We start from the raw sequence: 24,264 nt of genomic DNA, 5'->3' as shown, positions 1-24,264 counted from the left end.
AATTACGTTTGGTGCATATTTTTTACTGTTATTTTTAAAAGATGTTTCATTTGGCCAGCGCTTACTTCGATTTTATTATAATTAATAATGTGAATTATAGAGAAATGAGATTACTTGACCAGAAGAGCAGGAAACTGTTGACTATTCGCAATATAATGCATCCAAACGAATCATGCTCACCTACTCTTCATAAAAAAGAGGACCTGTTTGTCATGCAGAACACAGAAGAGTGTTTAGTATATTATATCCCGATTCGATAGAGGTCCTGGATATGACCTTAAACTATATCCGATGGTGAGGCCCCAGCTTGCGGGCTCTGGGGAGTGTGGAGCCACCCTTTAATTGCCATTGCTCCCAGGTCCACTCTGACCCGGAGTGGTAGTACCTGTTAGGGTCCCAACTATGGGTTAAATAGGAACTGACTTGCAAAAAACAAATATATTCAATTAAAAAAATTTCTTCAAAATCATCGGATTCGGCATTAAATAACCTGAAAAGGGTTGATATGCCGTAAAACAAAAACAACCTACCAACCCGATTCGATAGCAATGAAGCCGTCAGAAATAAGAGAAATTATTGAGTCAAGAGAAATCTTAAATTATCTTTAAGAAAATCAGATTGGCAATTCTTAAGCTTAAACAATTTCTAAGAACAACCTAAAGGCACACCACAGATTAGCAAAATCGCTTTTTTTTACAACTGGAAGATCCCATGGAGAACGGAAATCAGGACTCAATTCGGTTATAAAAGACGGGGAAAAAACAGATTGATATCGATTTTCATAGCAATATAAACTGATTCGGTTAACTGACAAACAAAGAGTCTTCATTTAGTTGAGATTTTTCTCTGCTATTTTAAAAAGATGTTCCACTTAGTTTCAGCGCCTACTTTTATTTTACATACAAACCGGAAACGAAGTCAATAAGCATATATAAACCTACAGAAAACTCATTTCCTGGTTAAAGTTAATTCATCGCTCGACATAAGGATTTCAAACATTATGTTATTATTAATTTTTTTTTTTTAATGCATCTTCATTGGTCTCAAGTATCGGTAATCAATTTAATGCTTTAAAATACAAGAAATATCCATAGTTTATATGGCAGAATCTTTTAGAAAAACAAATAAGTAGAGAGATAAGTGCGGATAAGACCAAGATTATGACTTCCAATGGGGAGGGGTAATCAAAGCTCTAGATCGAACAACACTGAAAGAAATCACTGAGTTTGCATAACTGGGCAGCAACATAGGTTTCATCGGGAGAGACACCGAAATTCGCATCTTAAAATATTGAACTGCATTGGATAAGATGCGGTCAGTATGGACTTCAAGGCTGACTCACAAACTAAGAAGGAAGTTTAGAAGTGGCGGAGTCTGTCCTTGTCTGCTGTGCTACAATCTGGACACTCACAAAAAGATTGGGAAAAAGCTAGGCAAGATCATCCACGAAGCAGCGAGTTTATGGCAACCTACCTGCCACTGCCATATCTCCTACCATCAGAGACCGACGTCTATGATTTGCCAGTTACTGCCAGAGTAGCAAGCAAGAGATGGTAAGAAAGTATTTCTGTAAACTCACTGCATAGGTGCACTGGTACAGTACAACCTAGATCTAGCAAATTGCACATGACACCAACTGTGATTCTGAAGATCTGAGGCAGTTGATGAAAAACAGGAAAATATTGGGAAAGAGAGTCACATTGGTCCGGGCAAGGGGCCGTATTGAATAGATAGATAAGATAGGGAGAAGTTATTGCATGGAACTCATACAAGAAAACTGAAACATTTCTTTTTACTTTTTGTAAAATATGTTTTATTTTAGAAAAATGCATAAAGACGTAAAACTTCGATTCCTCTCCAAAACGTGAAAATATATAGAAATGAAATATTACATTAAATGTTCTACGATAGGAACCAAGTAATTAGAAATGACGAATTGTAATCCCAAAAAGATGATGCAAACGCCAATGACCCTAGGATACTGCTGAATGACGAATATCTAATTCTCACCTTACTGATAAAAATCGCCTGACCAACGAAAAATTCCATAAAAAATGAGAACTCATTTAATTTGCTAATAATACTAATTACTATTGGTTATAGTTAAAAATCTTCAAGTTGATTAATTCAATTTTCAATTCATGGCGAGGTTGGTTGTTGCGTTCTATATCTCTTGAAATTGAACGTGTTTATCATTAAAAAAAAAGCATATTAAAACCTTTCAAAATGCATACATTAATGACAAAAGACCGAAATAACATTGTAGTGCGTTTGGTTTGTAATTGTACTGCTAATGTTCAGATTACCATACACCCCGTTCTCTAACCCGTGATTAATATTCCTGCCTACATTGTACTAACAATATGTATGTATATATGTATATATATATATATATATATATATATATATATATATATATATATTTGAGAATGTACATGTGAGGACAATACTCAACCATTATACTCAAAGAATGTTGGATCTACAGTCAGGAAATTTTGTATATAGAATATTCAGATATGTGGACATTTTTAATACGTTTCCATCCGGAGAAACAGGCCACAAATTGCTCAAAATTTCAAAATTAATACGTGGAAGTCGACAAATTTTTCATTGTTTGCTTTATTATTTCCTGAGTACGCATGCGTGAATAGTTCATATTAAACATTACCTAGGTTAATAATAATTAGTTTGAAAACACCTTTTTAAGGCTGTGTCAGGCTGGTCTAATGGATATAGTACTTGACTTACTTTATTTAGGTTTAGAAGAAAAAATATATTACTAGCATGGACATGGCTCAGTTTGAAATAAATGAGAATATAATATTTACGCGTATTTTACGACTGGGCAACGCCGGGCTGCCTGCTAGTATTGTATAAAGTTGCACTATCTTTTAATATTTGACGTGGCTTGCTGCATTTTAAGACAATAAAATTGATAGACTAACCGTATCCTGACCACATACTCGATGCTTGCGATAAAGCAGGTTCTTATGCGTTCGAGCATACTGTTATAGCAATGTAAATATATAAGAGTCAATCGCAGAAAACACCGGAGCATGTTATACTTGTGCATGCGTTGGAAAGAGGAAGAAAAAAGACATATAGATAGACAGATAAATTAAGTAGCTACACGCAGTCACATTATCTCAGTACATTTTGGTTGCAAAACACTGGACTGGTTTTCTCTTTGAAATTGTTTTCGAAGAACAGACAAAAAGATCTCCTGAGAATCATGTGGTTTCGAGACTTTCGTATGGGATCACCTCCAATCTTTACAACGGCTATGAATCTTTCTGTTTTAACACATCCCGCGTCATGTAATGATATTGTCGTTGAAAATCCAGGCGGTATGTACTGAGAAAATATTTTGGAAAAAGCGCTAGACTAGTCAAATGAAAGAACAATAAAATTAAAAGGCAAATGTTCCATAATTTTACATAATGTTCTTGCATAAAAATTATTAACACGAGGTTCACACTTGTTGTCAAAGGGAAACAAATTTGATCAACTGTCAAAAAGAATATAAGTTAAAAGTCTGATGTCTAAAAGGTCAGTTACGGCAAAAGTTTACACAGCCGTAATCACAAGCAGGTTAATTCAGTGAAAGAACAATGGCTGGTTCCAATACAGTTACAAAATCTTTTGATGGTATCAAATTATTACATAGTAACAAAGGTCCTGGATACGACCTTAAACTATATCCGATGGTGAGGCCTCAGCTTGCAGGCCTTAGGGAGTGTGGAATTACCCTTGAATTGAAGTTGCTCCCAGGTCCACTGTGACCCGGAGTGGTAGTACCTGTTAGGATCCAAACTATGTGTTAAATAGAATACGGTTTAAAAAAACAAATATACTATATTAAAAAACCGTTCTTCAAAATCACCAGATTCGGCATTAAATAACCTGAAAAGGGTTGATATGCCGTAAAACAAAGCAACCAACAAACCAACATAGTAACAAATGCTTATATCTTAGTTACTTGGCAAATTTTGAAAATTGAAAGCGTCGAGAAATGGGAAGCCAAAACGATACGAGTTGAACTTTGAAAATGGAAAGCGTCAAGAAATGGACATATTAACCAATTTGTGTTGACCTTTAAAATTACAAGCGTCGAGAAATGTAAATGTAGCGGTGGTAGAGAAACTAGTACATTTTGGCAGATTTTGAGAAGCTAGTGCTATCTAGCGTTGTTTGAAGTAGATGTGATTGTCGACTTGGGCACTGGGTTTTGTGAGATGATTTTTAAGGAATATGGGTGGGGTGTAGTTCTATGTGCATTGGTTTGCATATCAATGAGGCTTCGTCCCAAAAATACAAAAACAAAAGACTAAAGCCGCGAGTGCAGGGGTGACGAGTTCCTGGAACGGAATTAAACAGATCGGAATTTTGAATGTCGTACGAACGCAAATAAGAATCTTTTTTCTTTTCTTCTAATTTGCATCGTCATTTTTTAAATACAACATATCGAAAGCACGTATTCATTTCAGTTTTCTTTTCCAACAAATTCCTCAGCTAGTGTGTTATAAAAAAGTAAATTTCATAAATCATCCTACTTGCTTTTTGTTTTATAATACACCAATACTTTAGTTCATTGATTCTGTACTATATAATCTAAGTAATAATATTTGGTGTCTTTGAAATCCATTGCAGGATGTCTGCGAGCACGAATGGCGCCGCTCTCGGCTGGAAATAGAATGCGTTAAAGGAGACGGGCTTGATTTCATCGCCCCACGTGGGAGCGGCTGCAACCCATTCCCCAGAGGGGGGCAACGTAAGTATTCCTGCTTTTCTACACAAATTATAGGGTGCATACGGATATAGACTTAAATGTACAAGTTGATAGCATACACGGACATTCGCAAGACTGGCGGGCATCTTGAATTGGACTTCGAGTAAGAAAATGGCTCTATTGATAGAAATGGAGAAATTCTCTTTTTCGCAAAATCATACAGACGCACACAAGGACACACACACAAACACGCATATATATATATATATATATACATATATATATATATATATATATATATATATATGTATATATTATATAATGGTAAAGTGCATATTCATTTCAACAGAATATGCGGCTAAATATAGTTTGAATTATAGATACATGTTAAAGTACACATTTAGTATTTGCTGTGAAGTATATGTGAAGGTTGCTTGATATATATATATAAATATATATATATATATATATATATATATATTGTATTTTCACCCCAAACAAGGCACAGTGCCACTTTGATGTAGGGGTCTACTATCTAGGACATAAGTTGCACAGATACTTTGTAGGAAGTCGTCCAGCAACATGTCTGTTCACATCACACTTGAACTTCTGCATGTAAGTACAGTAAGAGGAGAAGGAACTCAGAAGAAAATTGCAGAGTCTAGAAGTTCTGGGGGAGAAATTATTGAAGTAGAAAGCTTTCTTACATCTAGTGATCTCTACTGTGTATGTGTAGGAATTTGTTGTTTGTCGTATTTGTCAGGGCATTTACATCGAGGGGGTAAAAGGTATTGTTATTCGTCGGGGCATCTATCATTAAAGTACTTGTAAAACAGGTAGAAGGATGCAACATTTCGTCGACGGAACTAACGTTGAAACTTACATGACAGTACCTATCAGGTTGACGACTTTCTTTTGAATCTTTTCAGGGAGTGAGAAACTAGTAGCTGACAACAATATTCCATACATAGGCGAATGGTTTTCTTGTAGAGGTACATGATACTTTCAAGCGTAACTAAATTTCTAGAGCAGTATAGAGAGCCCACATTCTACGCAGCAGCCTTGGCAATGCTCTCAGTGTATCTGTTCCAACTCATATAGCCTTTGAAAGTTAAGCCGAGGAGTTTGAACGAAGCACGTTCAGGTAATGTATGTTTCGCCATAGCCATTTTTGGTTGAGAAGATTTCTTGAATTATTAAAAGAAACGAGCTTAGTCTTGACAGCATTGAACGTTAACATCCGTTTTTTATCCCATTCCACGACGAACTGAAATTCTTCCTCCAGAGTTCCAGCCATCGGCTTGGATGCGTGTTCATTCGTTTTCATCTCGCGCTTGTTATAGAGTTCGGTCTCGTCAACAAATATACCCATCTAAGAGACTATTTTATCGGAAAGGTCATTTATGAATATCAGAAATAATAAAAGACTTGGATCGATTCGTGAGGTGTTACCAAAATTATATCATATTGTTTATACATATGACCGCCGAAGACAACTTGGATTATTCTCTTATTTAAGAAGGATTAAATTATTTTTAGTATTCGTCCAGTATGGCCATAGAGTTTGATTTTCATGAGAACACCATCGTGCAATACCCTGTCAAAATACTGTGTGTATGTGGCTGACTGTCTATATATATATATATATATATATATATATATATTATAACTTACTACCTAGCTCTACATACGTATTGAGCACTGTTGAAGTAAATACTTTAAGTTTACGCATAAAGTATACTTTAGTTTATTAATTTATGTGAGTAAAGGAAGTAATTATATATATATATGTGTGTGTGTGTGTGTGTGTGTCTGTGTGTGTGTTATTATTTGCTTTTGCGATATGTTTTAAATAATTCAATTATTTATATGAAAGTGCATTTTTAACTAAACGTTAGTTAGAATAATTTTCCCTTTTACCAATTTAGTACCCCCAACTGGGGAGCGGCATATGTATTTTTTTAAAATACAATTACTTTAAAAACAATATATATATATATTTTTAGTCATCGACATGCAGGCCTGTTTCTTTGTATCACAATCAATCAGTGGCGCTAGACTAGCACGTCTACCAAGCCGAGGATTGATCCTAGAACCATCGCGTTGACAGTCAGCAGTTCTACCGATCGACCCACAGGAGAGGTGCCCGTAAATTATCTCGCAAAATATCTATTTATAGAAATATTCGTCCATCACTTATCTTATATATATATATATATATATATATATCTTATATATATATTATATATATATATCTTATATATATATATATCTTATATATATATCTTATATATATATATTATATATATATTATATATATATATATATATATATATATATATATATATCTTATATATATATATATATATATATATATATATATATATATATAGTGATGATCATATTTATTGGCACTGTAAAATAAAAGTTAAATTTTGTCTAATAAATTCTAAAAAAGGGATTAAATTAAAGAAAATAACAAAGTATATCATGTATTTTTAACTGGCCTTTCCGATGCAGCAATCGGATTTTAGAAAAAATAAATAACAAAGGAACAACAAACATAATTGCAAAAAACCCTTGTTCAAAATTATTGGCACGATTTATTTAATAATCAATTGTATAGCCTTTGGCCTTGATTACCTTCCTCAGTCGCTATTCATAGTTTACAACCAAGTTGTTGCACTCTTCAGTAGTAATTTTAGCCCACTCTTCCTGACAATAATCCTCAAATTGAATAAGATTCTTAGGCTTCCTTTGAATTACCCTCAATTTTAATGTTCTCCATAAATTTTCAATTGGATTAAGGTCTGGGCTTTGTGATGGCCACTCCAAAACATTAATATGATTGTCCTCAAGCCATTTCTTAGTCAGTTTAGCCGAATGCTTTGGGTCATTATCTTGCATGAACCACCAACGACGACCAAGTGAGAGCTCTTTAGCAGAGTCTTTCAGGTTTTCATCCAATATTTTAACATAATCTTCCTTTTTTATGCTACCTGTGACCTTAACAAGTCGCCCTGGTCCAGAGGCAGCAAAGGATCCCCAAAACATCAAACTGCCTCCACCGTGCTTCACTGTTGGTATGGTGTTCTTAGGCAGGAAAGCTTCGCCAGATTTTCTGTAAATATAAGACACTTTATTATGGCCAAATAACTCTATTTTCGTTTCGTCAGTCCATAGAACACGTTTCCAGAATGCAACATCTTTATCAATATGACGTTTTGCAAAGGCTAGCCTTGCTTTCAGGTGCATAGGCTTCAATAAGGGAGTCTTTCTCGGACGACATGCTTTTAAACCAGCTCTCTTCAAAACTCTACCAACTGTATGTCGAGATACATTCACTCCAGAGGTGCTCTGTTCATCAACAATCTCCCCAACAGAGATCCTTGGGTTTTGTTTTACTTGTCGAACAATTTTCCGTTCATCTCTTGGGGAAAGAATCCTTTTTCTCCCTCTACCCTCTAAACTCATAACGTGGCCTTGCGATTTGAACTTGTTTATTATGGCTCTAACAGTGGATTTGGGAAGGTTTAGCTTCTTTGAAATCTTATCATAGCCCTCCCCATTGGTATAGCATGCTACAACAAGCTTCCTGACGTCTTCGCTGTGTTCCTTAGTTTTAACCATGGCGATTGAAAATTATAATTTAGTCACTTATAATAGTTTAAATAAATCGCTATCTAAAAATTATCTGAAAAAAATTATTCACTGAATTAGCGTTAAACAAGCATAATATGGCTATAAAAAAGTTCAGAAAGAACGTAAACCGGAAATTGATTGGTATTATACTGATACTAAAAGAAAAACAAAGCCGTGCCAATAATTTTGAACAAGGGTTTTTTGAAATTATGTTTGTTGTTCCTTTGTTATTTATTTTTTCTAAAATCCGATTGCTGCATCGGAAAGGCCAGTTAAAAATACATAATATACTTTGTTATTTTCTTTAATTTAATCCCTTTTTTAGAATTTATTAGACAAAATTTAACTTTTGTTTTACCGTGCCAATAAATATGATCATCACTGTATATATATATATCTTAACGAGATTTTCTAAATTTACATCTTAATGTACATTTTGTAACAACTTGTATATTGATATTACTGGCATAGATTCATTGAATTATAATAACAAAATATAATAAGTGTGGCCAATATTTTATATTCTATGAAACCATGTTATGTAGCTCTGCTAAAGCATTGAGATTAATTTCATACGAACAACGTTACTAATAAATCTCTGACCCAGAATATATATTTTTATTAATTACATACATTGGACTATCCTCTATTTCTAATGTATACAAACTTACACCGACGAAACCCCAGCTTCTTCAAATACAGTCATATCTTGCTGCAATGTACAGACCGTTTCAATAATACTAGATACCATCAGGCAAGAAGAATTGAGGTGCAAAAACTGACAAGGTTCAACAGTCTTTTAAAATTTTGGAGAAGGCCATCACAATGTGAAGAATGATATATATATATATATATATATATATATATATATATATATATATATATATTCAATTGTATTGGATACAAATGTCTTAGTTCTTATGTCTGTGACAATATCCATAATATATTTCGGGAAAAAAATTATGTGAAAAGGGGATTTTTTTTCAAAAATATATTATGGATATTGTCACAGACATAACAATAAGACATTTGTATTTAATACAATTGAATAAATATATGTATATATATATATATATATATATATATATGTGTGTGTGTGTGTGCAAACAGTTAATAAAATATGTTAAAAAACACTTTCAAATGAGTTAAAAACATATTTAATCTGAAAACGAAACACTAGGTAAATGGATAGTCCTTAATCCGCGGAGTTTCGAAGAAATACTCTCCTTCTCATCAGAGGGTAGGAATTAGCAAAATGCGGGATCGGATTTTGCATGCAGAAGTATTTGATGAAACAACAAGTTAGTCAAAGATCTTACTTGAAAACAAAATAAGTTAAGCAGAGGGAATATGGTAAAGAAAAAGGTGATTACACATGAATAGATAGTCTGGTGGAAGATAAAAAAGTAAAATCGAAAGACACCCCGTAATTGGAAGAAGATGGCTCATAATAATCCAAAGGCAGAAATCCATGGAATAATTCACAAAGATGTGTACAAGGAAAAAAACAATATTAATAAAGGAAAAATAAAATGTGCTTTTCACTCTACTTCCGAGACATAACTATAAATAAAAAAGATCTGGGAAGAAAAAGGAGAGAGAGAGAAAAAAATGATAAAGTTAAATATAAAATAAAGGGAAACAAAAGTCAAAATGACCCAAACAGGAAATGTTAAAGGCGCGAAAATATATATAGGGCAAAATAATATAGGTCAACTGAAATGTACGGGTTATCACTAAAAAAAATGTCAGCAAGAGTTATTAAACGACACTAAAAGGAACATAAGAAATAAAAAAGGAAAATAAAAATAAATAAATATATAATAAATAAATAGAAAATAAAGAATGAATAAATAAATAAATACAATATAATAAAAAATATAATATAAAATATAATATATAATATATAATATAAAATAAAATAAAATAAGAAAAGAATAAAGAAAAATTAAAAATTATTTAAAGGGAGAAGATGGCCGGTATCTAGAATTTTAGGAAAAAAATTAAGTAAATTCATATAGTAAAATTTAAGTAGATATACATACAAGATATGAAAGTGTGGGTAGATTGATATATTAGATAGATAGGAAAGTTTAAAGAATAAAACAGAAAATGCAGATAAAAAACCGGCCATGCAAAGAAGAGATAAAGAATTAAAATAAAGGATTATTAAATTATAAAATATTAAGCAGTATGTCGAAAAACGAAAAAGTTGAAGAAAAATATTTTATATTTATATAAAAGGTAAAAGTAATAAGCATGTAATTTCAAAATTGCCATAATTAAATTTGGATTATGTTTACAGAAAGAGATAAGTTCATTTTTAGAATTTATTATATTGTTACTTTGAGGGGAAGTAATTATAGTTATAGCTTCGGTTGTACAGAGGAGACATGACTTAGAGCCTGGAGTATACGACTAAACTGTTTTTATAATAGTCCATTTGATTGAGAAGGGATTGAGATTTTTAGAGTAAAGTTTTATATATTGTGATATTGGATTGAGATTGTTAGAGTAAAGTTTTATATATATATATATATATATATATATATATATATATATATATATGCACACATATGTATGTACTTATTGATTCGTAAATTGCCATTTGTGTTCGTCCTCTTTCATCAACTCCGACTATATCTCACTCCTCGCATTGTGATAGCCTTGTAAATTTCTACTACATACGTATCTCACACAATGCTTCAAGGAAACTACATATCAAGTATATATATATATATATATATATATATATATATGCATTCGTATATATATATATGTGTATATATATATATATATATATATATATATAAGAAATAAAGAACAATTTATTGTGGCGCAAATTCATTCACTTTAGTATTATATTAATTGAGGAATATATTCTCTTTTTATAACTCTTCGTAAGAAATAGCAACTATCAATCGACCAAAAGAAATAAAATGTATTTGGGCATGATTACAAAATCCAAACGTTAGGAGAGATAATTAGAATGACCTTTATTTTACCTTTTATTACGGCATTTTGAATTTTGGTGTAGACTTGTAAACATGCCTACATGCATTTTATTTTCTTTTGGCGGATTGATAGTTTCTAATTCTTCTGCCGAGTTAAGGGCAAAATAGATTACTTGATTGGTATAATAAGTAAGTAAATGGTTCTCACTGCGAAACAGTTATAGTCAACAATTGTAAATGTCTACGCAATTAAAGGAATATTGTAAGATGGTCAGCATCATGAAATTTGGAATATAGCAGACTTTTGTCATTTGTTGTGATATATTTGTAATTGCATTGAGCTTCATAATTTAAGGATGAGTATATAAAAAGGGTAAATATAATTGAAAACATTGTATTTTCATGTTTATATATTATATTTATATATATAAATATATATATATAAATATATATATATTATATTATAAAACTAAAATCATAAGCTTCTGATTTCTACCCATCAACCACTACTCTTATAAACTTATGAGAGCGAAATGATTTAATAATTAAGAAGACATTTCCAGCTATACCGTAGCTCGAGATATTTTGAAGTAGACCTTTATGCCATACATTATCGAAGATCTTTGATGTGCCAAAAAGAATTGCCATAGAAAGAACCCTTGTCGAGAGATTGGCTAATTCCAAGAGATATAACTGTTAGCACAACCTCTTTTTTATGCGCATGGGTAGAGAAATAACAACAAAGCAATGAAGGCTAAATTTATTCTGCGTTTAAAATAGGCAAATAACAACCAAAAATGTATGTAACTTTTACTATGATTTACATTTTCCGATTTTTATTTGTATTTTTCATTGCAAGTTGGAATTGTTTTCAAGCAAAAACAAAAACAAATATGTTCACTATTTAGTGTATTTTGTATCCTGTAACTGACAGTTTAAAGAAGACAAAATAACACAAATCAGCTTGCCCAGTCTTTGAAATAGAGTTAATAAAAGAAAATACGAAACTGTCAACACATAATAACATCTAACATTTTTTTATAAATATTTTTAAAAATTGGTTTGCCTTATAAATAAAAAATCGGACAAATTGAGTGGCAAACAACTTTACATACATCAATACATATATAGGATAAAAAAATCCCCTAATCACCGTTATGTTACTATGCAAATGATATGTAAACAATAATATCGACTTGTCAGTATTTAAGATTTTTAAATACGCAGAAATTCTTGTTTTTTCGAAAATAACCCAAAGAAACAAACATTTAAATAATATACACACCTTTTATTTACTTTAAACTATATCAAGAATTTGTTTAATTAAAAAAATTAAATAAAATTTCTTATTTATTTTAAACTATATAAACAGATATTTTTAATTTAAAAAATATAAATAACACGTTTTATTTATTTTAAACAATATCAACAGAACATTTTTGTTTAACATTATAAATAAAACTTTTTTATTTAAAACATATAAATAAAACGATTTATTCATTGCAAGCAATATAATTTTTTTTATTTAAATCTTAAATAATATAAATAGATATTTTTATAATTTTCTACAATATACACATTTTTATTTTTTAATTTTAAACGATATCAAAATAGTTCACAGATACTTTAGAGTATACCATGTACGGTTTTTGCGTCCTAAATTAGTAACATGATGACTTTACTTCAACATTCATTACAAGCTAACAAAATAATTGTATTGTTAATGTAAAAAATAAATAAATATATTATTGATAAATTTACATATAGTTTAACATATTTGATGTTGTTTACAACCACTGTAGTATATCTTCTCGAAAAGAAGTCAAAATCTACTTGTTGGATAATACGTTTCAACGGCCTTTTAAAATAATATAAAAGAAATAATTTTAATAAAATAATTTTAAATAAAATATGGTAGGAGATCAATTTCCTATATAAATGTAACGTAAAATTGGCACCCACTTCTTGGCCACACAGCGGTAAGCGAGGGATTTAATCGTTAGCATTTTACAGGGTTTGTGGTGGAGGAATGGGCAAAAGTAGGAAACGCGTTGTGGGTCATAAGTTTCAAACATTAAGAAAAAATACGTAGAAACAAAGCGTGACGAGGATTTTTAAAATGATTTTCATTGAAATTTATATTATTTTTTTTTTTTTTTTTTGCTATTCCTCGATATTTTAATTCTGTTAACAAACACAAAGAAAAAATAGGGTTATCATGTATAAAGCATACTGCCCCTTTGTATTTTTCCTGCTCGACATTTTTTCAATTTTTCTAACAGCTCACAATCCCCTTAAATAAAGGATTTTGATTCAATCTAAAGGCAACGCCGGTAAATCCTTAAATAGACAATGTGATCCACATTTTTTCCACTGTTCGCTATTTTTTTCACTGGTTGCTATTTTTGTTTGCCCACATGCGTGCATTCAATTTTCGAGCATTTATACGTTAATTATGTATATCACTTTTATACCTTATTTGTGTATATCATTTGCACTTTTATACCTTAATTGTGTATATCATTTTTATACGTTAATTGTGTATATAATCTGCACTTTTATACCTTAATTCTGTATGCACATTATAACATAGCTATAACAAATACTGAGCCAAAGGGCCACAGGTAGTCTTGTATATACATATATATTGGTATTAGAAACTTGAATTCTGTATAATAATATTCAATAATCACAATGTTTTAGATATTAATATAGGTGGAATGAAAGGAATGGATAGAAACTTTCGTATTCATTTAGATAGTAAGTACGAACATGCTAAATGATGAACAGTGCAATCACGTATATACACCTTAATATATGTATATATATATATATATATATATATATATATATATATGTGAGAATATATTCTATATTTTTTATAATTCAGCAATGTATTGAGCGCTTAATAGCAGACTAGCTACTCGATTATGAAGTACTTTAGCAAATTTATAACCATAACTGTTATTCAATGACACACAATACGCTAACAAAGTGTTAATATATATATGTGTGTGTTTGTCTGTACGCATACGTATACACATACACACATACACGCATATATATATATGTATATATAAATATATATATATATATATATATATATATATATATATATATATATATGAGCGCAAAGTTTAAATGATACCCTAACAATTCTCGTACTTAGCAATCAAATTGCCTATTATAAAATACATATGAAGAAGTAAATAGCATCCAATCATACAGCTGAATAAATGTAATTTTAAGGCGCGTAGGTAAATGCTACTTTAAAGTTAAGCCTGGAAGACCAATAAAACATTTATTTTAAATATAAACAGGTCGTTGTAAGAAGAATCACATTTTGATTCTTTCAATTCTTGAACGTTTTCGAAGCCGATGCACTTAAGATATGAGTTTCAGTGTGGCGACATAGATGTGAGTTATGAGTACGCTCCGGTTTGTACAACAGAGGCATCAAAACATTTTATGTGCCTACATTAAAGATGGTGTTTATGTGGTAGAGACATCGCCAGAGAAGATCCTAAACTAAAATATATGTGCTTTCGGGTTGCACTAGCTCGCGCTACTGCTAGTTGAGGCTTTTGGAGCATTATAATTACACCCTATCGTCTCCACAACAGCGGAGTTTCTATCTTTAGAGCATATCTGAAAAAATTGACCACATTTTGTCTATTCATCCTTCGGCTAACATTCAAGTCTGTAGAGACTTCAATGTTCATAATGTGAAGTGGTTAACCCATCCAAACAAGACAGATGATGAGGGGTGGTTCTGGCACGATTTCTCATTAGATTGTCCACGAACCTATCTGTGTATTAGACACCCACGGTCAATATTCAAGTCTCCTAGACCTTTCTCTCACAACTTGCCCTTAGCTATGTTCGTCTTCCGTTCTGTCTCCAATGGGATCTTCCGACTACTCTGTTGTATCCGTTAAAATAAAAAAGAAATCTAATAAGAACTTAGAAGTATCTCTCTATCATACGATATATCGATACTCTATGGCTGACTGAGATAGGTTCTGTACATTTATATCAGATCTACCTCTGCGTTCCATGTTTTTAAAAAATGTGTCCTGTATAGTATCAGACCTGACAGAATGGTTAATTGTATGTATTGACCGTTTCATACACTCGAAAAAAATTCCACCAAAAACCTAACCGCCAGCAATGGTTCTCTCCAGAATGTGCGGTTGCTATTAAGCACAGAAATCACTTTTTCCATTCCTTTCAACGTAATAGATGAGCTGAAACTAAAGCGGCTTTCAGGACTGCCAGCAATCGCTTTAAAAGAGTAATAAAGAAGAGAAAGTGATGTATGCTCAGTATGCAAAGTGCAAAGTAGCTGAGCAGCGGTTTGGTACCCATCAGTTTTGGCAAATATTGAACAGGATCCTGAACAGAAGCGTGTGCTCCATCCCAACTATCATCAATGGACCTGAAGTAATCTCGTGAGCATCAGATAAAGCCAAAATATGTGCGTGATGCTGCCAAACAAATCAAAAACCTTGAATTCAGTAAAACAACTGGTCCTGACGGCATTCCTATTTTAGTGCTGAAAAAGCTTCAATCAGAAGCAGGTCCCATACTTAAAAAAATTTTTTATAGCCTCTTAATGCAGACCTATAAGTATCCTGTGCGTCATGAGTAAGTTGCTGGAATCTGTGTTAAATAGAGATGTAGTCAACTATATCGGCAAAAATAACCTTCCTGGTGACATGCAATATGATTTCCATTCTGCTAGATCTATTCAGGTGTGCTAACGGTTATATCTCTTAGAATTAGCCAATCTCTCGACAAGGGTTATTTCTATGGCAATGGTTTTTGCACATAAAAGATCTTCGATAATGTGTTGCATAAAGGTCTACTTCAAAATATCTCGAGCTACGGTATAGCTGGAAATGTCTTCTTAATTATTAAATCATTTCGCTCTCATAAGTTTATAAGAGTAGTGGTTGATGGGTAGAAATCAGAAGCTCAAACTTTTAATGCTGGAGTCCCTTCCTAATCTACATCAATTATCTTCCAAATCAATCACATCCTTTCCAGCTATACCATAGTTGGAGATCTTGTGAAATACACTTTATGCGATGCCCTGTCAAAGGTCATTTGATATGTCAGGAGCAATTGCCTTACAAAGGAACCCTTCGTCGAGAGTTTCGCTAATTCTATGAGAAATAACTGTAAGCATACCCGCTGTAGATCTAGCAGAACGGAAACCATATTGCACGTCACTAAGGTTATTTTTACTGAGGTGGTTCATAACTTTTCTATTTGACTTATTCAAGTAACTTACTCATAAGGCACAGGAGACTTATTGGTCTGTACTAAGAGGGATATGAACAATCACCTGAATTCTTAAATACTGTACATACAAATAAGATTTTCCAAAGTGCTGGGATGCAATTCTCCTTAAAACTATGCTTAAACAGTTTTGTATGGAGCTAATTTTGGTTGAGGCTTTTGGAGCACTATACTTGGAATGCCATCGGGGCCAGTTGCTTTACTGGAATCAAGGTTTTCGATTAGCTGGGCAACATCACGTAAAGATAGTTGTATGTCGTATAGCGTGTTTTCTGAGACATGGAGGAAATATGGGGGCGTCCTTGGTCACATAGCGTAGAATTAGCTGCAAAGTTCTTGGCAAAGAGTTTCGCTTTGTCTAAGATTACTTCAGGCCCATTGATGATAGTTGGGATAGAGCACACGGTTCTGTTCAGGATCCTGTTTGATGTTTGCCAAAACTGGTGGGAACCAAGCCGCTGTCCAGCCACTTTTGACTTAAAGGACTGAGCATACAACTCTCTCACGTTCTTCATTACTCTTTTACAGTGGTTATTGGCAGTGCTGAATGCGGTTTTAGTCTCAATATATCTGTTACGTTAGAAGCAATGGAAAAGGTGTTTTCTGTGCAGAATGGCAGTAGCACATTCCGGAGAAAACCACTGTTAGATTTTTTTTTCTGGAATTTTTTAAGTTTATGAAACGATATATACCCTCAATTTACCATTCCATCAGTGAAATATGTTATAAATAAAAAATGCTGCATATCTATCTGCCTATCTCTCTCTCTATCTATCTATATATATATATATATATATATATATATATATATATACATATATATATATATAACTACTTAATTTACTCACATAAAATTAATATACGGAAGTATAGATTTATGCGTAAACTTTAGTATTTACTTCAAAAGTGATCAATACGTAGGTAGAGCTAGTTAGTAAGTTATAAAATGTATATGGTAATATATATATATATATATATATATATATATATATATATATATATATATATATAGTAAGTTATAAAATGTATATGGCGATTAAGCTACACTAAATATTCCGCGTTTCATCCACTCTAGGATTCTTCAGGCTTATATATATATATATATATATATATATATATATATATATATATATATATATATATATATATGCCACCTTGGACGTCTGTCTGTCTGAAAACGATCTCTACTAAAGTTATTTTTCAATATTTTGTCTTCAGATTTTAAACTTGTTATGTAAGATATTTGGACATGTTGAACAGATTATCTTCTAAGTGGTCAACATTGACAGAAATTGGAACTTATCGCTTAATTTTTTAACTATGTCTCATCCCTATGATAGCACTCAAGTAATTTTATTTTTAATTTTTGAAAGCACGATTATTCGTCCGTATAACAATCGATTGAGAATTGAAATAAATACTAATTTTGCATGAATTAAAATGTCATATTCAAGCGTATTTTTTGATATTGTAAACTTTAGGCGACTTGCAAGTGTATATTTATATGTATGCATATATATATATATATATATATAATATTTATATGTATGCATATATATATAATATTTATATGTATGCATATATATATAATATTTATATGTATGCATATATATATATAATATTTATATGTATGCATATACACTTGTGCCCGATATTATTCATACCCCTCGGATCTTTGAGATTTCTATAAGAATATTGCTCAAACCAGAAGGTAGACAATATTAAAGGGATTTCCAGCAATAAAGCAAGCATAAGCATTTAATTTAAACTCAACAAATAAACAAATTATGCAAGTTTGAAACATTATACAAAGAAAAACAATAATGGCACTAGTTCAAAATTATTCATACCTCTCTTACTAATAGTCAATAGCATGCCCTTTATTCTTGATAACTGCCTGTAACCGTTTGGGATATTTATCAACAAGGTTTTTACAAGCATCAACACTGATTTTTGACCATTCTTCAATGCAGTAGTTCTCCAAATCCCTCAAATTTCTAGGTTTCCGCTTTTTAACCTCAGTTTTCAATATGTGCCAGAGGTTTTCGATAGGGTTCAGGTCGGGACTCTGGCTAGGCCATTCCAAAACATTAATTTGATTATCCTCAAACCATTTCTTGACTATTTTGGCAGTATGTTTTGGATCATTATCCTGTTGAAGGACCCAGTTTGGTCCTAAATGGAGCTTCTCCGCATCCTGTCTAATGTTTTTCTGGAGTATCTCCAAATATTGCTCCTTCTTCATGGTTCCATCTATCTTGACCAAACTACCTGGACCACTAGCCGAAAAGGAGCCCCAAAACATTAGGCTACCACCACCATGTTTCACCGTGGGTATGGTGTTCTTTGGGTTGTAAGCTTCTCCTTTCTTCCTTCAAACGTAAGAAGCATCCATATGGCCAAACAATTCAATTTTTGTTTCGTCAGTCCACAGAATACTTGAGAAAACGGACTCTGGAGAATTCACATGGGTCCTAGCAAACTTTAGACGTGCTGCAAGGTGTTTTCCGGTGTGCAATGGAGTCCTTCTTGGCCTTCTTCCTTTCAGACCATTTTCATGCAGAGTCCTTTGCAATGTTTGCATTGATATTTTTATGCCAGAAGACTCCAGATTTTCTAAAATGCCTTATTAGTGGTGGTTGGATTTGCATTAACACTTCTTACAATATTCCTGGTGGCTCTAGCAGACAGTTTACTTTTCCTTCCTCTACCAATCAAGTTGTTTGTTGTGTGGTGGCTCTGGAATTTTTTGATGATGCTCTGTACTGTTGCTGTAGGGACCTCAAATTTCTTGGAAATTGACTTGTAACCTAAACCATCCTTATGTGAATTCACAATTTTAGTCCTAAGATCATTACTAAGCTCTTTTTTCTTCCCCATTCTAATAATTTTTATTCTTTTATTGGTTTTCAGTTGATATCATTTTAATTTCTGAAAAATGCAAAAAACGAAATGAAATTAATCAAGGGTTGTATAAAAGCATTCAAAATAAGAATCAAACAGAAAACAAACAGTCATAAACTCGATTAATACTGAAAAAATAAGGGGGTATGATTATTTTTGAACATTGCAGATTTTATAAATAGCTGTATATTTCTTTTATTACAAGTATCCCGAGATTTTAAAATGACGAAAATGATCAGAAGAGGTTTATTAAGAATATGTATCAATATGGACGTAAACAATAAATTCTTACAAAAGTTACACCTAATAAACTCAATTTTCAAGGGGGGGTATGAATAATATCGGGCACAAGTGTATATATATAATATTTATATGTATGCATATATATATATAATATTTATATCTATGCATATATATATATATATATATAATTTTTACCTTCTTCTCCTTCTTCTTCTTCTTTTCCTCCTTTTTTTCTTAATAATCGCTCACAAGGAGCTTTCCAAAAGGCCATGAGATCACTCCTTGAAAATATCTTCTTGTGTTCTTTGGAAGCTGAGTGACAAAATGTTTTCCCAGATTTTCCAGTACTCTCCACTTTTTCTATTACATTTGCAAAAAAAGAATTGCGTTATCGCAACAGCTGCTTGCCATTGTTTGCTCGCTGCCAGCCGCCATTAGTTTCCACTAAGATTTTAGTGGCAAAAAAAACCCTCCCTTGGTTTCAGTTTTCTTCGCACTTATCCACCAGAGTGCTCTCCTCGGTCTTTCCATCGTCCTTAATCTTTCTCGGATATTTGGCATCAGTCTTGGTGGCGGGGTGATGGCGCAAAAGGGTAATGGACAGCCAACTTGTAGATATGCAGATTCAAAGTTCTTAGTTCCATGTAACCCTTCAACCTGTTTTGCCTCTGCATCATTTTGTTTGGCTCGAACATGTGGACCATGTGTATTGGTCTCCGCACTTAAAGGTTTCTCTAAATATTTTAGCTCTCTCTTTATTGTTATCCGTTGTGTCTTTCCAGACATTCCGCTGATTCCAATTTCTCCAATTCTTTTTTCAAAGTTTTTCGCAATTGTTCCTAGTGCTTCTATTATTATTATTATTATTATTATTATTATTATTATTATTATTATTATTATTATTATTATAATATTAATTCATATATAGGTAAATACTGTGAAAATCTTGATAATTTTAGAACACAAATTGGTATACGAATTGAGAGCTACTGAGATTAAAATATAATTGTTTTTCTTTTCGTGTCTGATTAGTTATTTTTCTTTTTAATGGCGTTTTCATGCCTTGTCGTTTTTTCTATGAATGTTAAAGCTAAGTATAATGGCGCCAACTCGAAAAGAAAACTCAATTTCTCGATTGATGTTTTTTTTCTGCGTTTATTTTTTTATCTCAATGATTATCTCATTTTTTTGTATATACATGGAGGTTAGTGTATATTGTACAAGGTAATCAAAAAACGCAATTGGAATTTGAAATTATATTTGATTCACAAACCGGAAGCGCTTATAGTTTCAACTATTCTGCACATATGTGTAAAATAAAGTTTGAGATTTATATAATTGTACACCCAACACTATCATACACACACACGCACACACACACACACATATATAAATATACCTATATATATATATATATATATATATATATATATATATATATATATATATATATATATATATATATGTATGTATATACTTATATATCCACACGCGCGCATACACACACATATTTGCTTATGTTGGTTTATATATATATATATATATATATATATATATATATATATATATATATATATATACATACATACATATATAGATGTGTGTGTGTAGAGAGAGAGAGAGAGAGAGAGAGAGAGAGAAAGAGACCGAGATAGATAGATAGAGAGAGAGAGAGGGAGAGAGAGGGAGAGAGAGAAAAAGAAAGAGATACAGATATCATTTGTAAGCGCCTACAATTTGACTTCGTGGTGAGAGCTGAATTGTTGGCTAGATAGGTGATTTTCTAGCGCTACTGCAGAACTTTCAGACATTTAAAATTGTGTCGTTATATATATGTATATATATATATATATATAGAGAGAGAGAGAGAGTTAGATAGATAGATAGATAGATAGATAGATAGATATAGTACAGTTTAATAATTTTCCAAGTTCTAAATACCAAGTTTTCTCAGTTGGCCATTTACTTTTCAAAAGGTATCAATATTACAATATTGTTTCTGATTGCCACTAGCAAGTCTGCAAAGTTATGTCAGGGCTGCATATTTAGTTATGTACTTAAGATGTTTACTTAAAAAACTTATCCAAACACCATTTGGGCCCTGTCGGTGGGGCATTAGAATACACCGGCTGCCCCCCTGCAGAGGGTAAAAGTCCCTCAATGGGGGTCCTGGATATGACCTTAAACTATATCCAGTGGTGTGGCCCTAGCTTGCGGGTTTTGGGGAGTGTGAAGCCACCCTTTAATTACCATTGCTCCCAGGTCCACTCTGACCCGGAGTGGTAGTACCTGTTAGGGTGCCAACTATATATATATATATATATATATATATATATATATATATATATATATATATATATAATATAAAAATATAACACGGAAAATTACATAATTGTCGATGCAATAATTAATTTCAACCTTATGGTATTTTCGAGTATCTAAACTAGACAATTAAATTTTGGATACTGAAATAAAGAAAGAAAAAGAATAGGGCCCCGACCGTCAAAAACCAGAGGGGGTGGTAGTAGCAATCCACTTAATACATTTTATAGAGGGTGGGAATTAAGTTAGTAGGGGAGGGATTTTTTTAAAAAACAAACAGAAAGAACATTGTGACACTTTACGACTGTCCGGTAACCCGACGTAACAACAGACACACACACACACACACACACACACACCTAAATATGCACGTTCTTACCCGTCCGTTTTACGGGTAATTATCTAATGGCAGGTGTTTCGTCGTCTACGACTGATCAAGATGGCTGAATCTAGCGACATTCGAAATAGGATCCCACGGTATTGAGCCTAAACTCTAAACCCGCTCGTCCATTTCGCACGAATGGTTGGATATATCGCGATTGACTTGGATGTAATTGTTGTTGTTTTTTACGCATAAAATAGCTTTGTATATGAATTTATGTGATTAATTTCAGATTCACATAATATATATCTATCTGTATATCTATAAATATGAATGTGTCTGTGTATCTGTGTGTGTGTATGTGTACATTTCCTTACGTAATAACTCTGTCAATTTGAAGGCTACAGACTCGAAATTTAATATACAGCGTACTGAGATTTGGGAAAATCTTTGGGATCGGTTTTCGACCAGAAATTTGGCTGTTAAGAGGCCAAGGTTCAACGATTTGGCTTTTGAGAATTCTACCAAACTCCTTCAACAATTTTGGGTCTAAACGCGTTCAATTTAAGATATAGGTTCCTTGGAAATAGATCTAACATAATAACTTGATTTGAGCCCAAAACAATAAATGTTAAGGGGTCATAATAGGGGTCAAATTTTTAAAAAGTTGGCCTCTGCGATTTCTATTAAATTACTCAGACAATTTCTGGTCTAAACTTTTGAAATTTGACATAAAGGTTATTCAGAGATAGGGCCAGCTTTTTAATCGGTTTGGGTCAAAAATTTTTAGTTACCCATATATAAATGTATGTATTTATATATCTTTTTCAGACGACAAATATCGAAAATTTAGCTAAAAACATTAATATCTTCACCTTCAACTGAGAACTTTTCTACTGGGGTTCGCTTTTTACACCAATATTTTTGAAAGCCATCCTCTCCTTTCGATTGTCTAGCCTTAATTAAAAAAATGTCACTTCCGGTTTGGCAGTGATCGTAACAGCACAGACGTCAGGGTTTTCCCCCGTTCTTTTCGTCCTTTGCGGTACCCCCCTTTTTTTTTTGCTTTTTTTTGTTTAATAGACACATCCAAACACCCGGGCAACGCCGGGCTGAAATGCTAGTATATATATATATATATATGTATATATATATATAAAAGTGAACGTTTCTGTGTGTGTGTGTGTGTGTGTGTGTGTGTGTGTGTGCGTGTGTACATTTTCCATTGAAATAACTAAATCTTACTGATTAACGTAGCCCCTAGAGAGTGGATGCAACGTGCCAGTAAACATCCACTTTTTTCTTATTTGTCCCCTTAGCAGCTATTATTCTAGTTCAAAACCAACTACTTGGCGAAAGTATTGGGGGGGGGGCATGATTTCTTGAACGGTTTGCGAAAGAAACCACGAGATCAATATCGACTATCTATTCCTTGTAAGAATGTATGCGGTTTTCGCTGTAGAGTGTTTCAATTAGTCAACTGTGTCGAAAAATTCCTTATCTTATATTGCCGGGCATACTACTTTTGCTTGGTTGTTGGGGCTATATTTTGTTAAACCAACATATAACAAAACTTTGAATCACATTTTCATTAAATATGACTGTAGACTGTTGTACAATTTCTTTTGTTGACTGTCAATTATACAGTTTAATTAAAGTGCCGTAATATACCGTTTTTTTTATTGCAAAAATGATAGATTTTTTAAAAATATATACACACGTAAATTTTCCAATCTTATAAATAAACTTCTTTCTCGTTAACGAAAAAAAAAGCATAAGAAATATACGTGCGATGTAAAAATAAAAAAGAAAAAAAAAACACGTAAATTTTTAAGTCTTTTCAA

General features: G+C 32.3%; 1 protein-coding gene across 6 annotated transcripts in view; it reads left to right on the top strand.

Annotated features, from left to right (window-relative positions):
- The window catches only part of LOC145259312 (uncharacterized), a 2,114,304-nt gene that overhangs the window by 1,783,797 nt on the left and 306,243 nt on the right, over positions 1 to 24,264 (top strand). For all 6 annotated transcript variants that reach the window (XM_080117200.1, XM_080117201.1, XM_080117198.1 and 3 more), the window contains exon 8: positions 4,651 to 4,771. In XM_080117200.1, coding sequence (XP_079973326.1) covers positions 4,651 to 4,771 — 121 coding nt within the window. The remainder of the gene's footprint in view (positions 1 to 4,650; positions 4,772 to 24,264) is intronic.

The sequence above is a fragment of the Euprymna scolopes genome, chromosome 34 (genome assembly GCF_053919585.1).
Source record: "Euprymna scolopes isolate OS-2025 chromosome 34, ASM5391958v1, whole genome shotgun sequence".
In the NCBI taxonomy this organism is placed as follows: domain Eukaryota; kingdom Metazoa; phylum Mollusca; class Cephalopoda; order Sepiida; family Sepiolidae; genus Euprymna; species Euprymna scolopes.
Note: the sequence above shows the minus strand (reverse complement) of the source record. Positions and strands in the feature narration are given on the sequence as shown.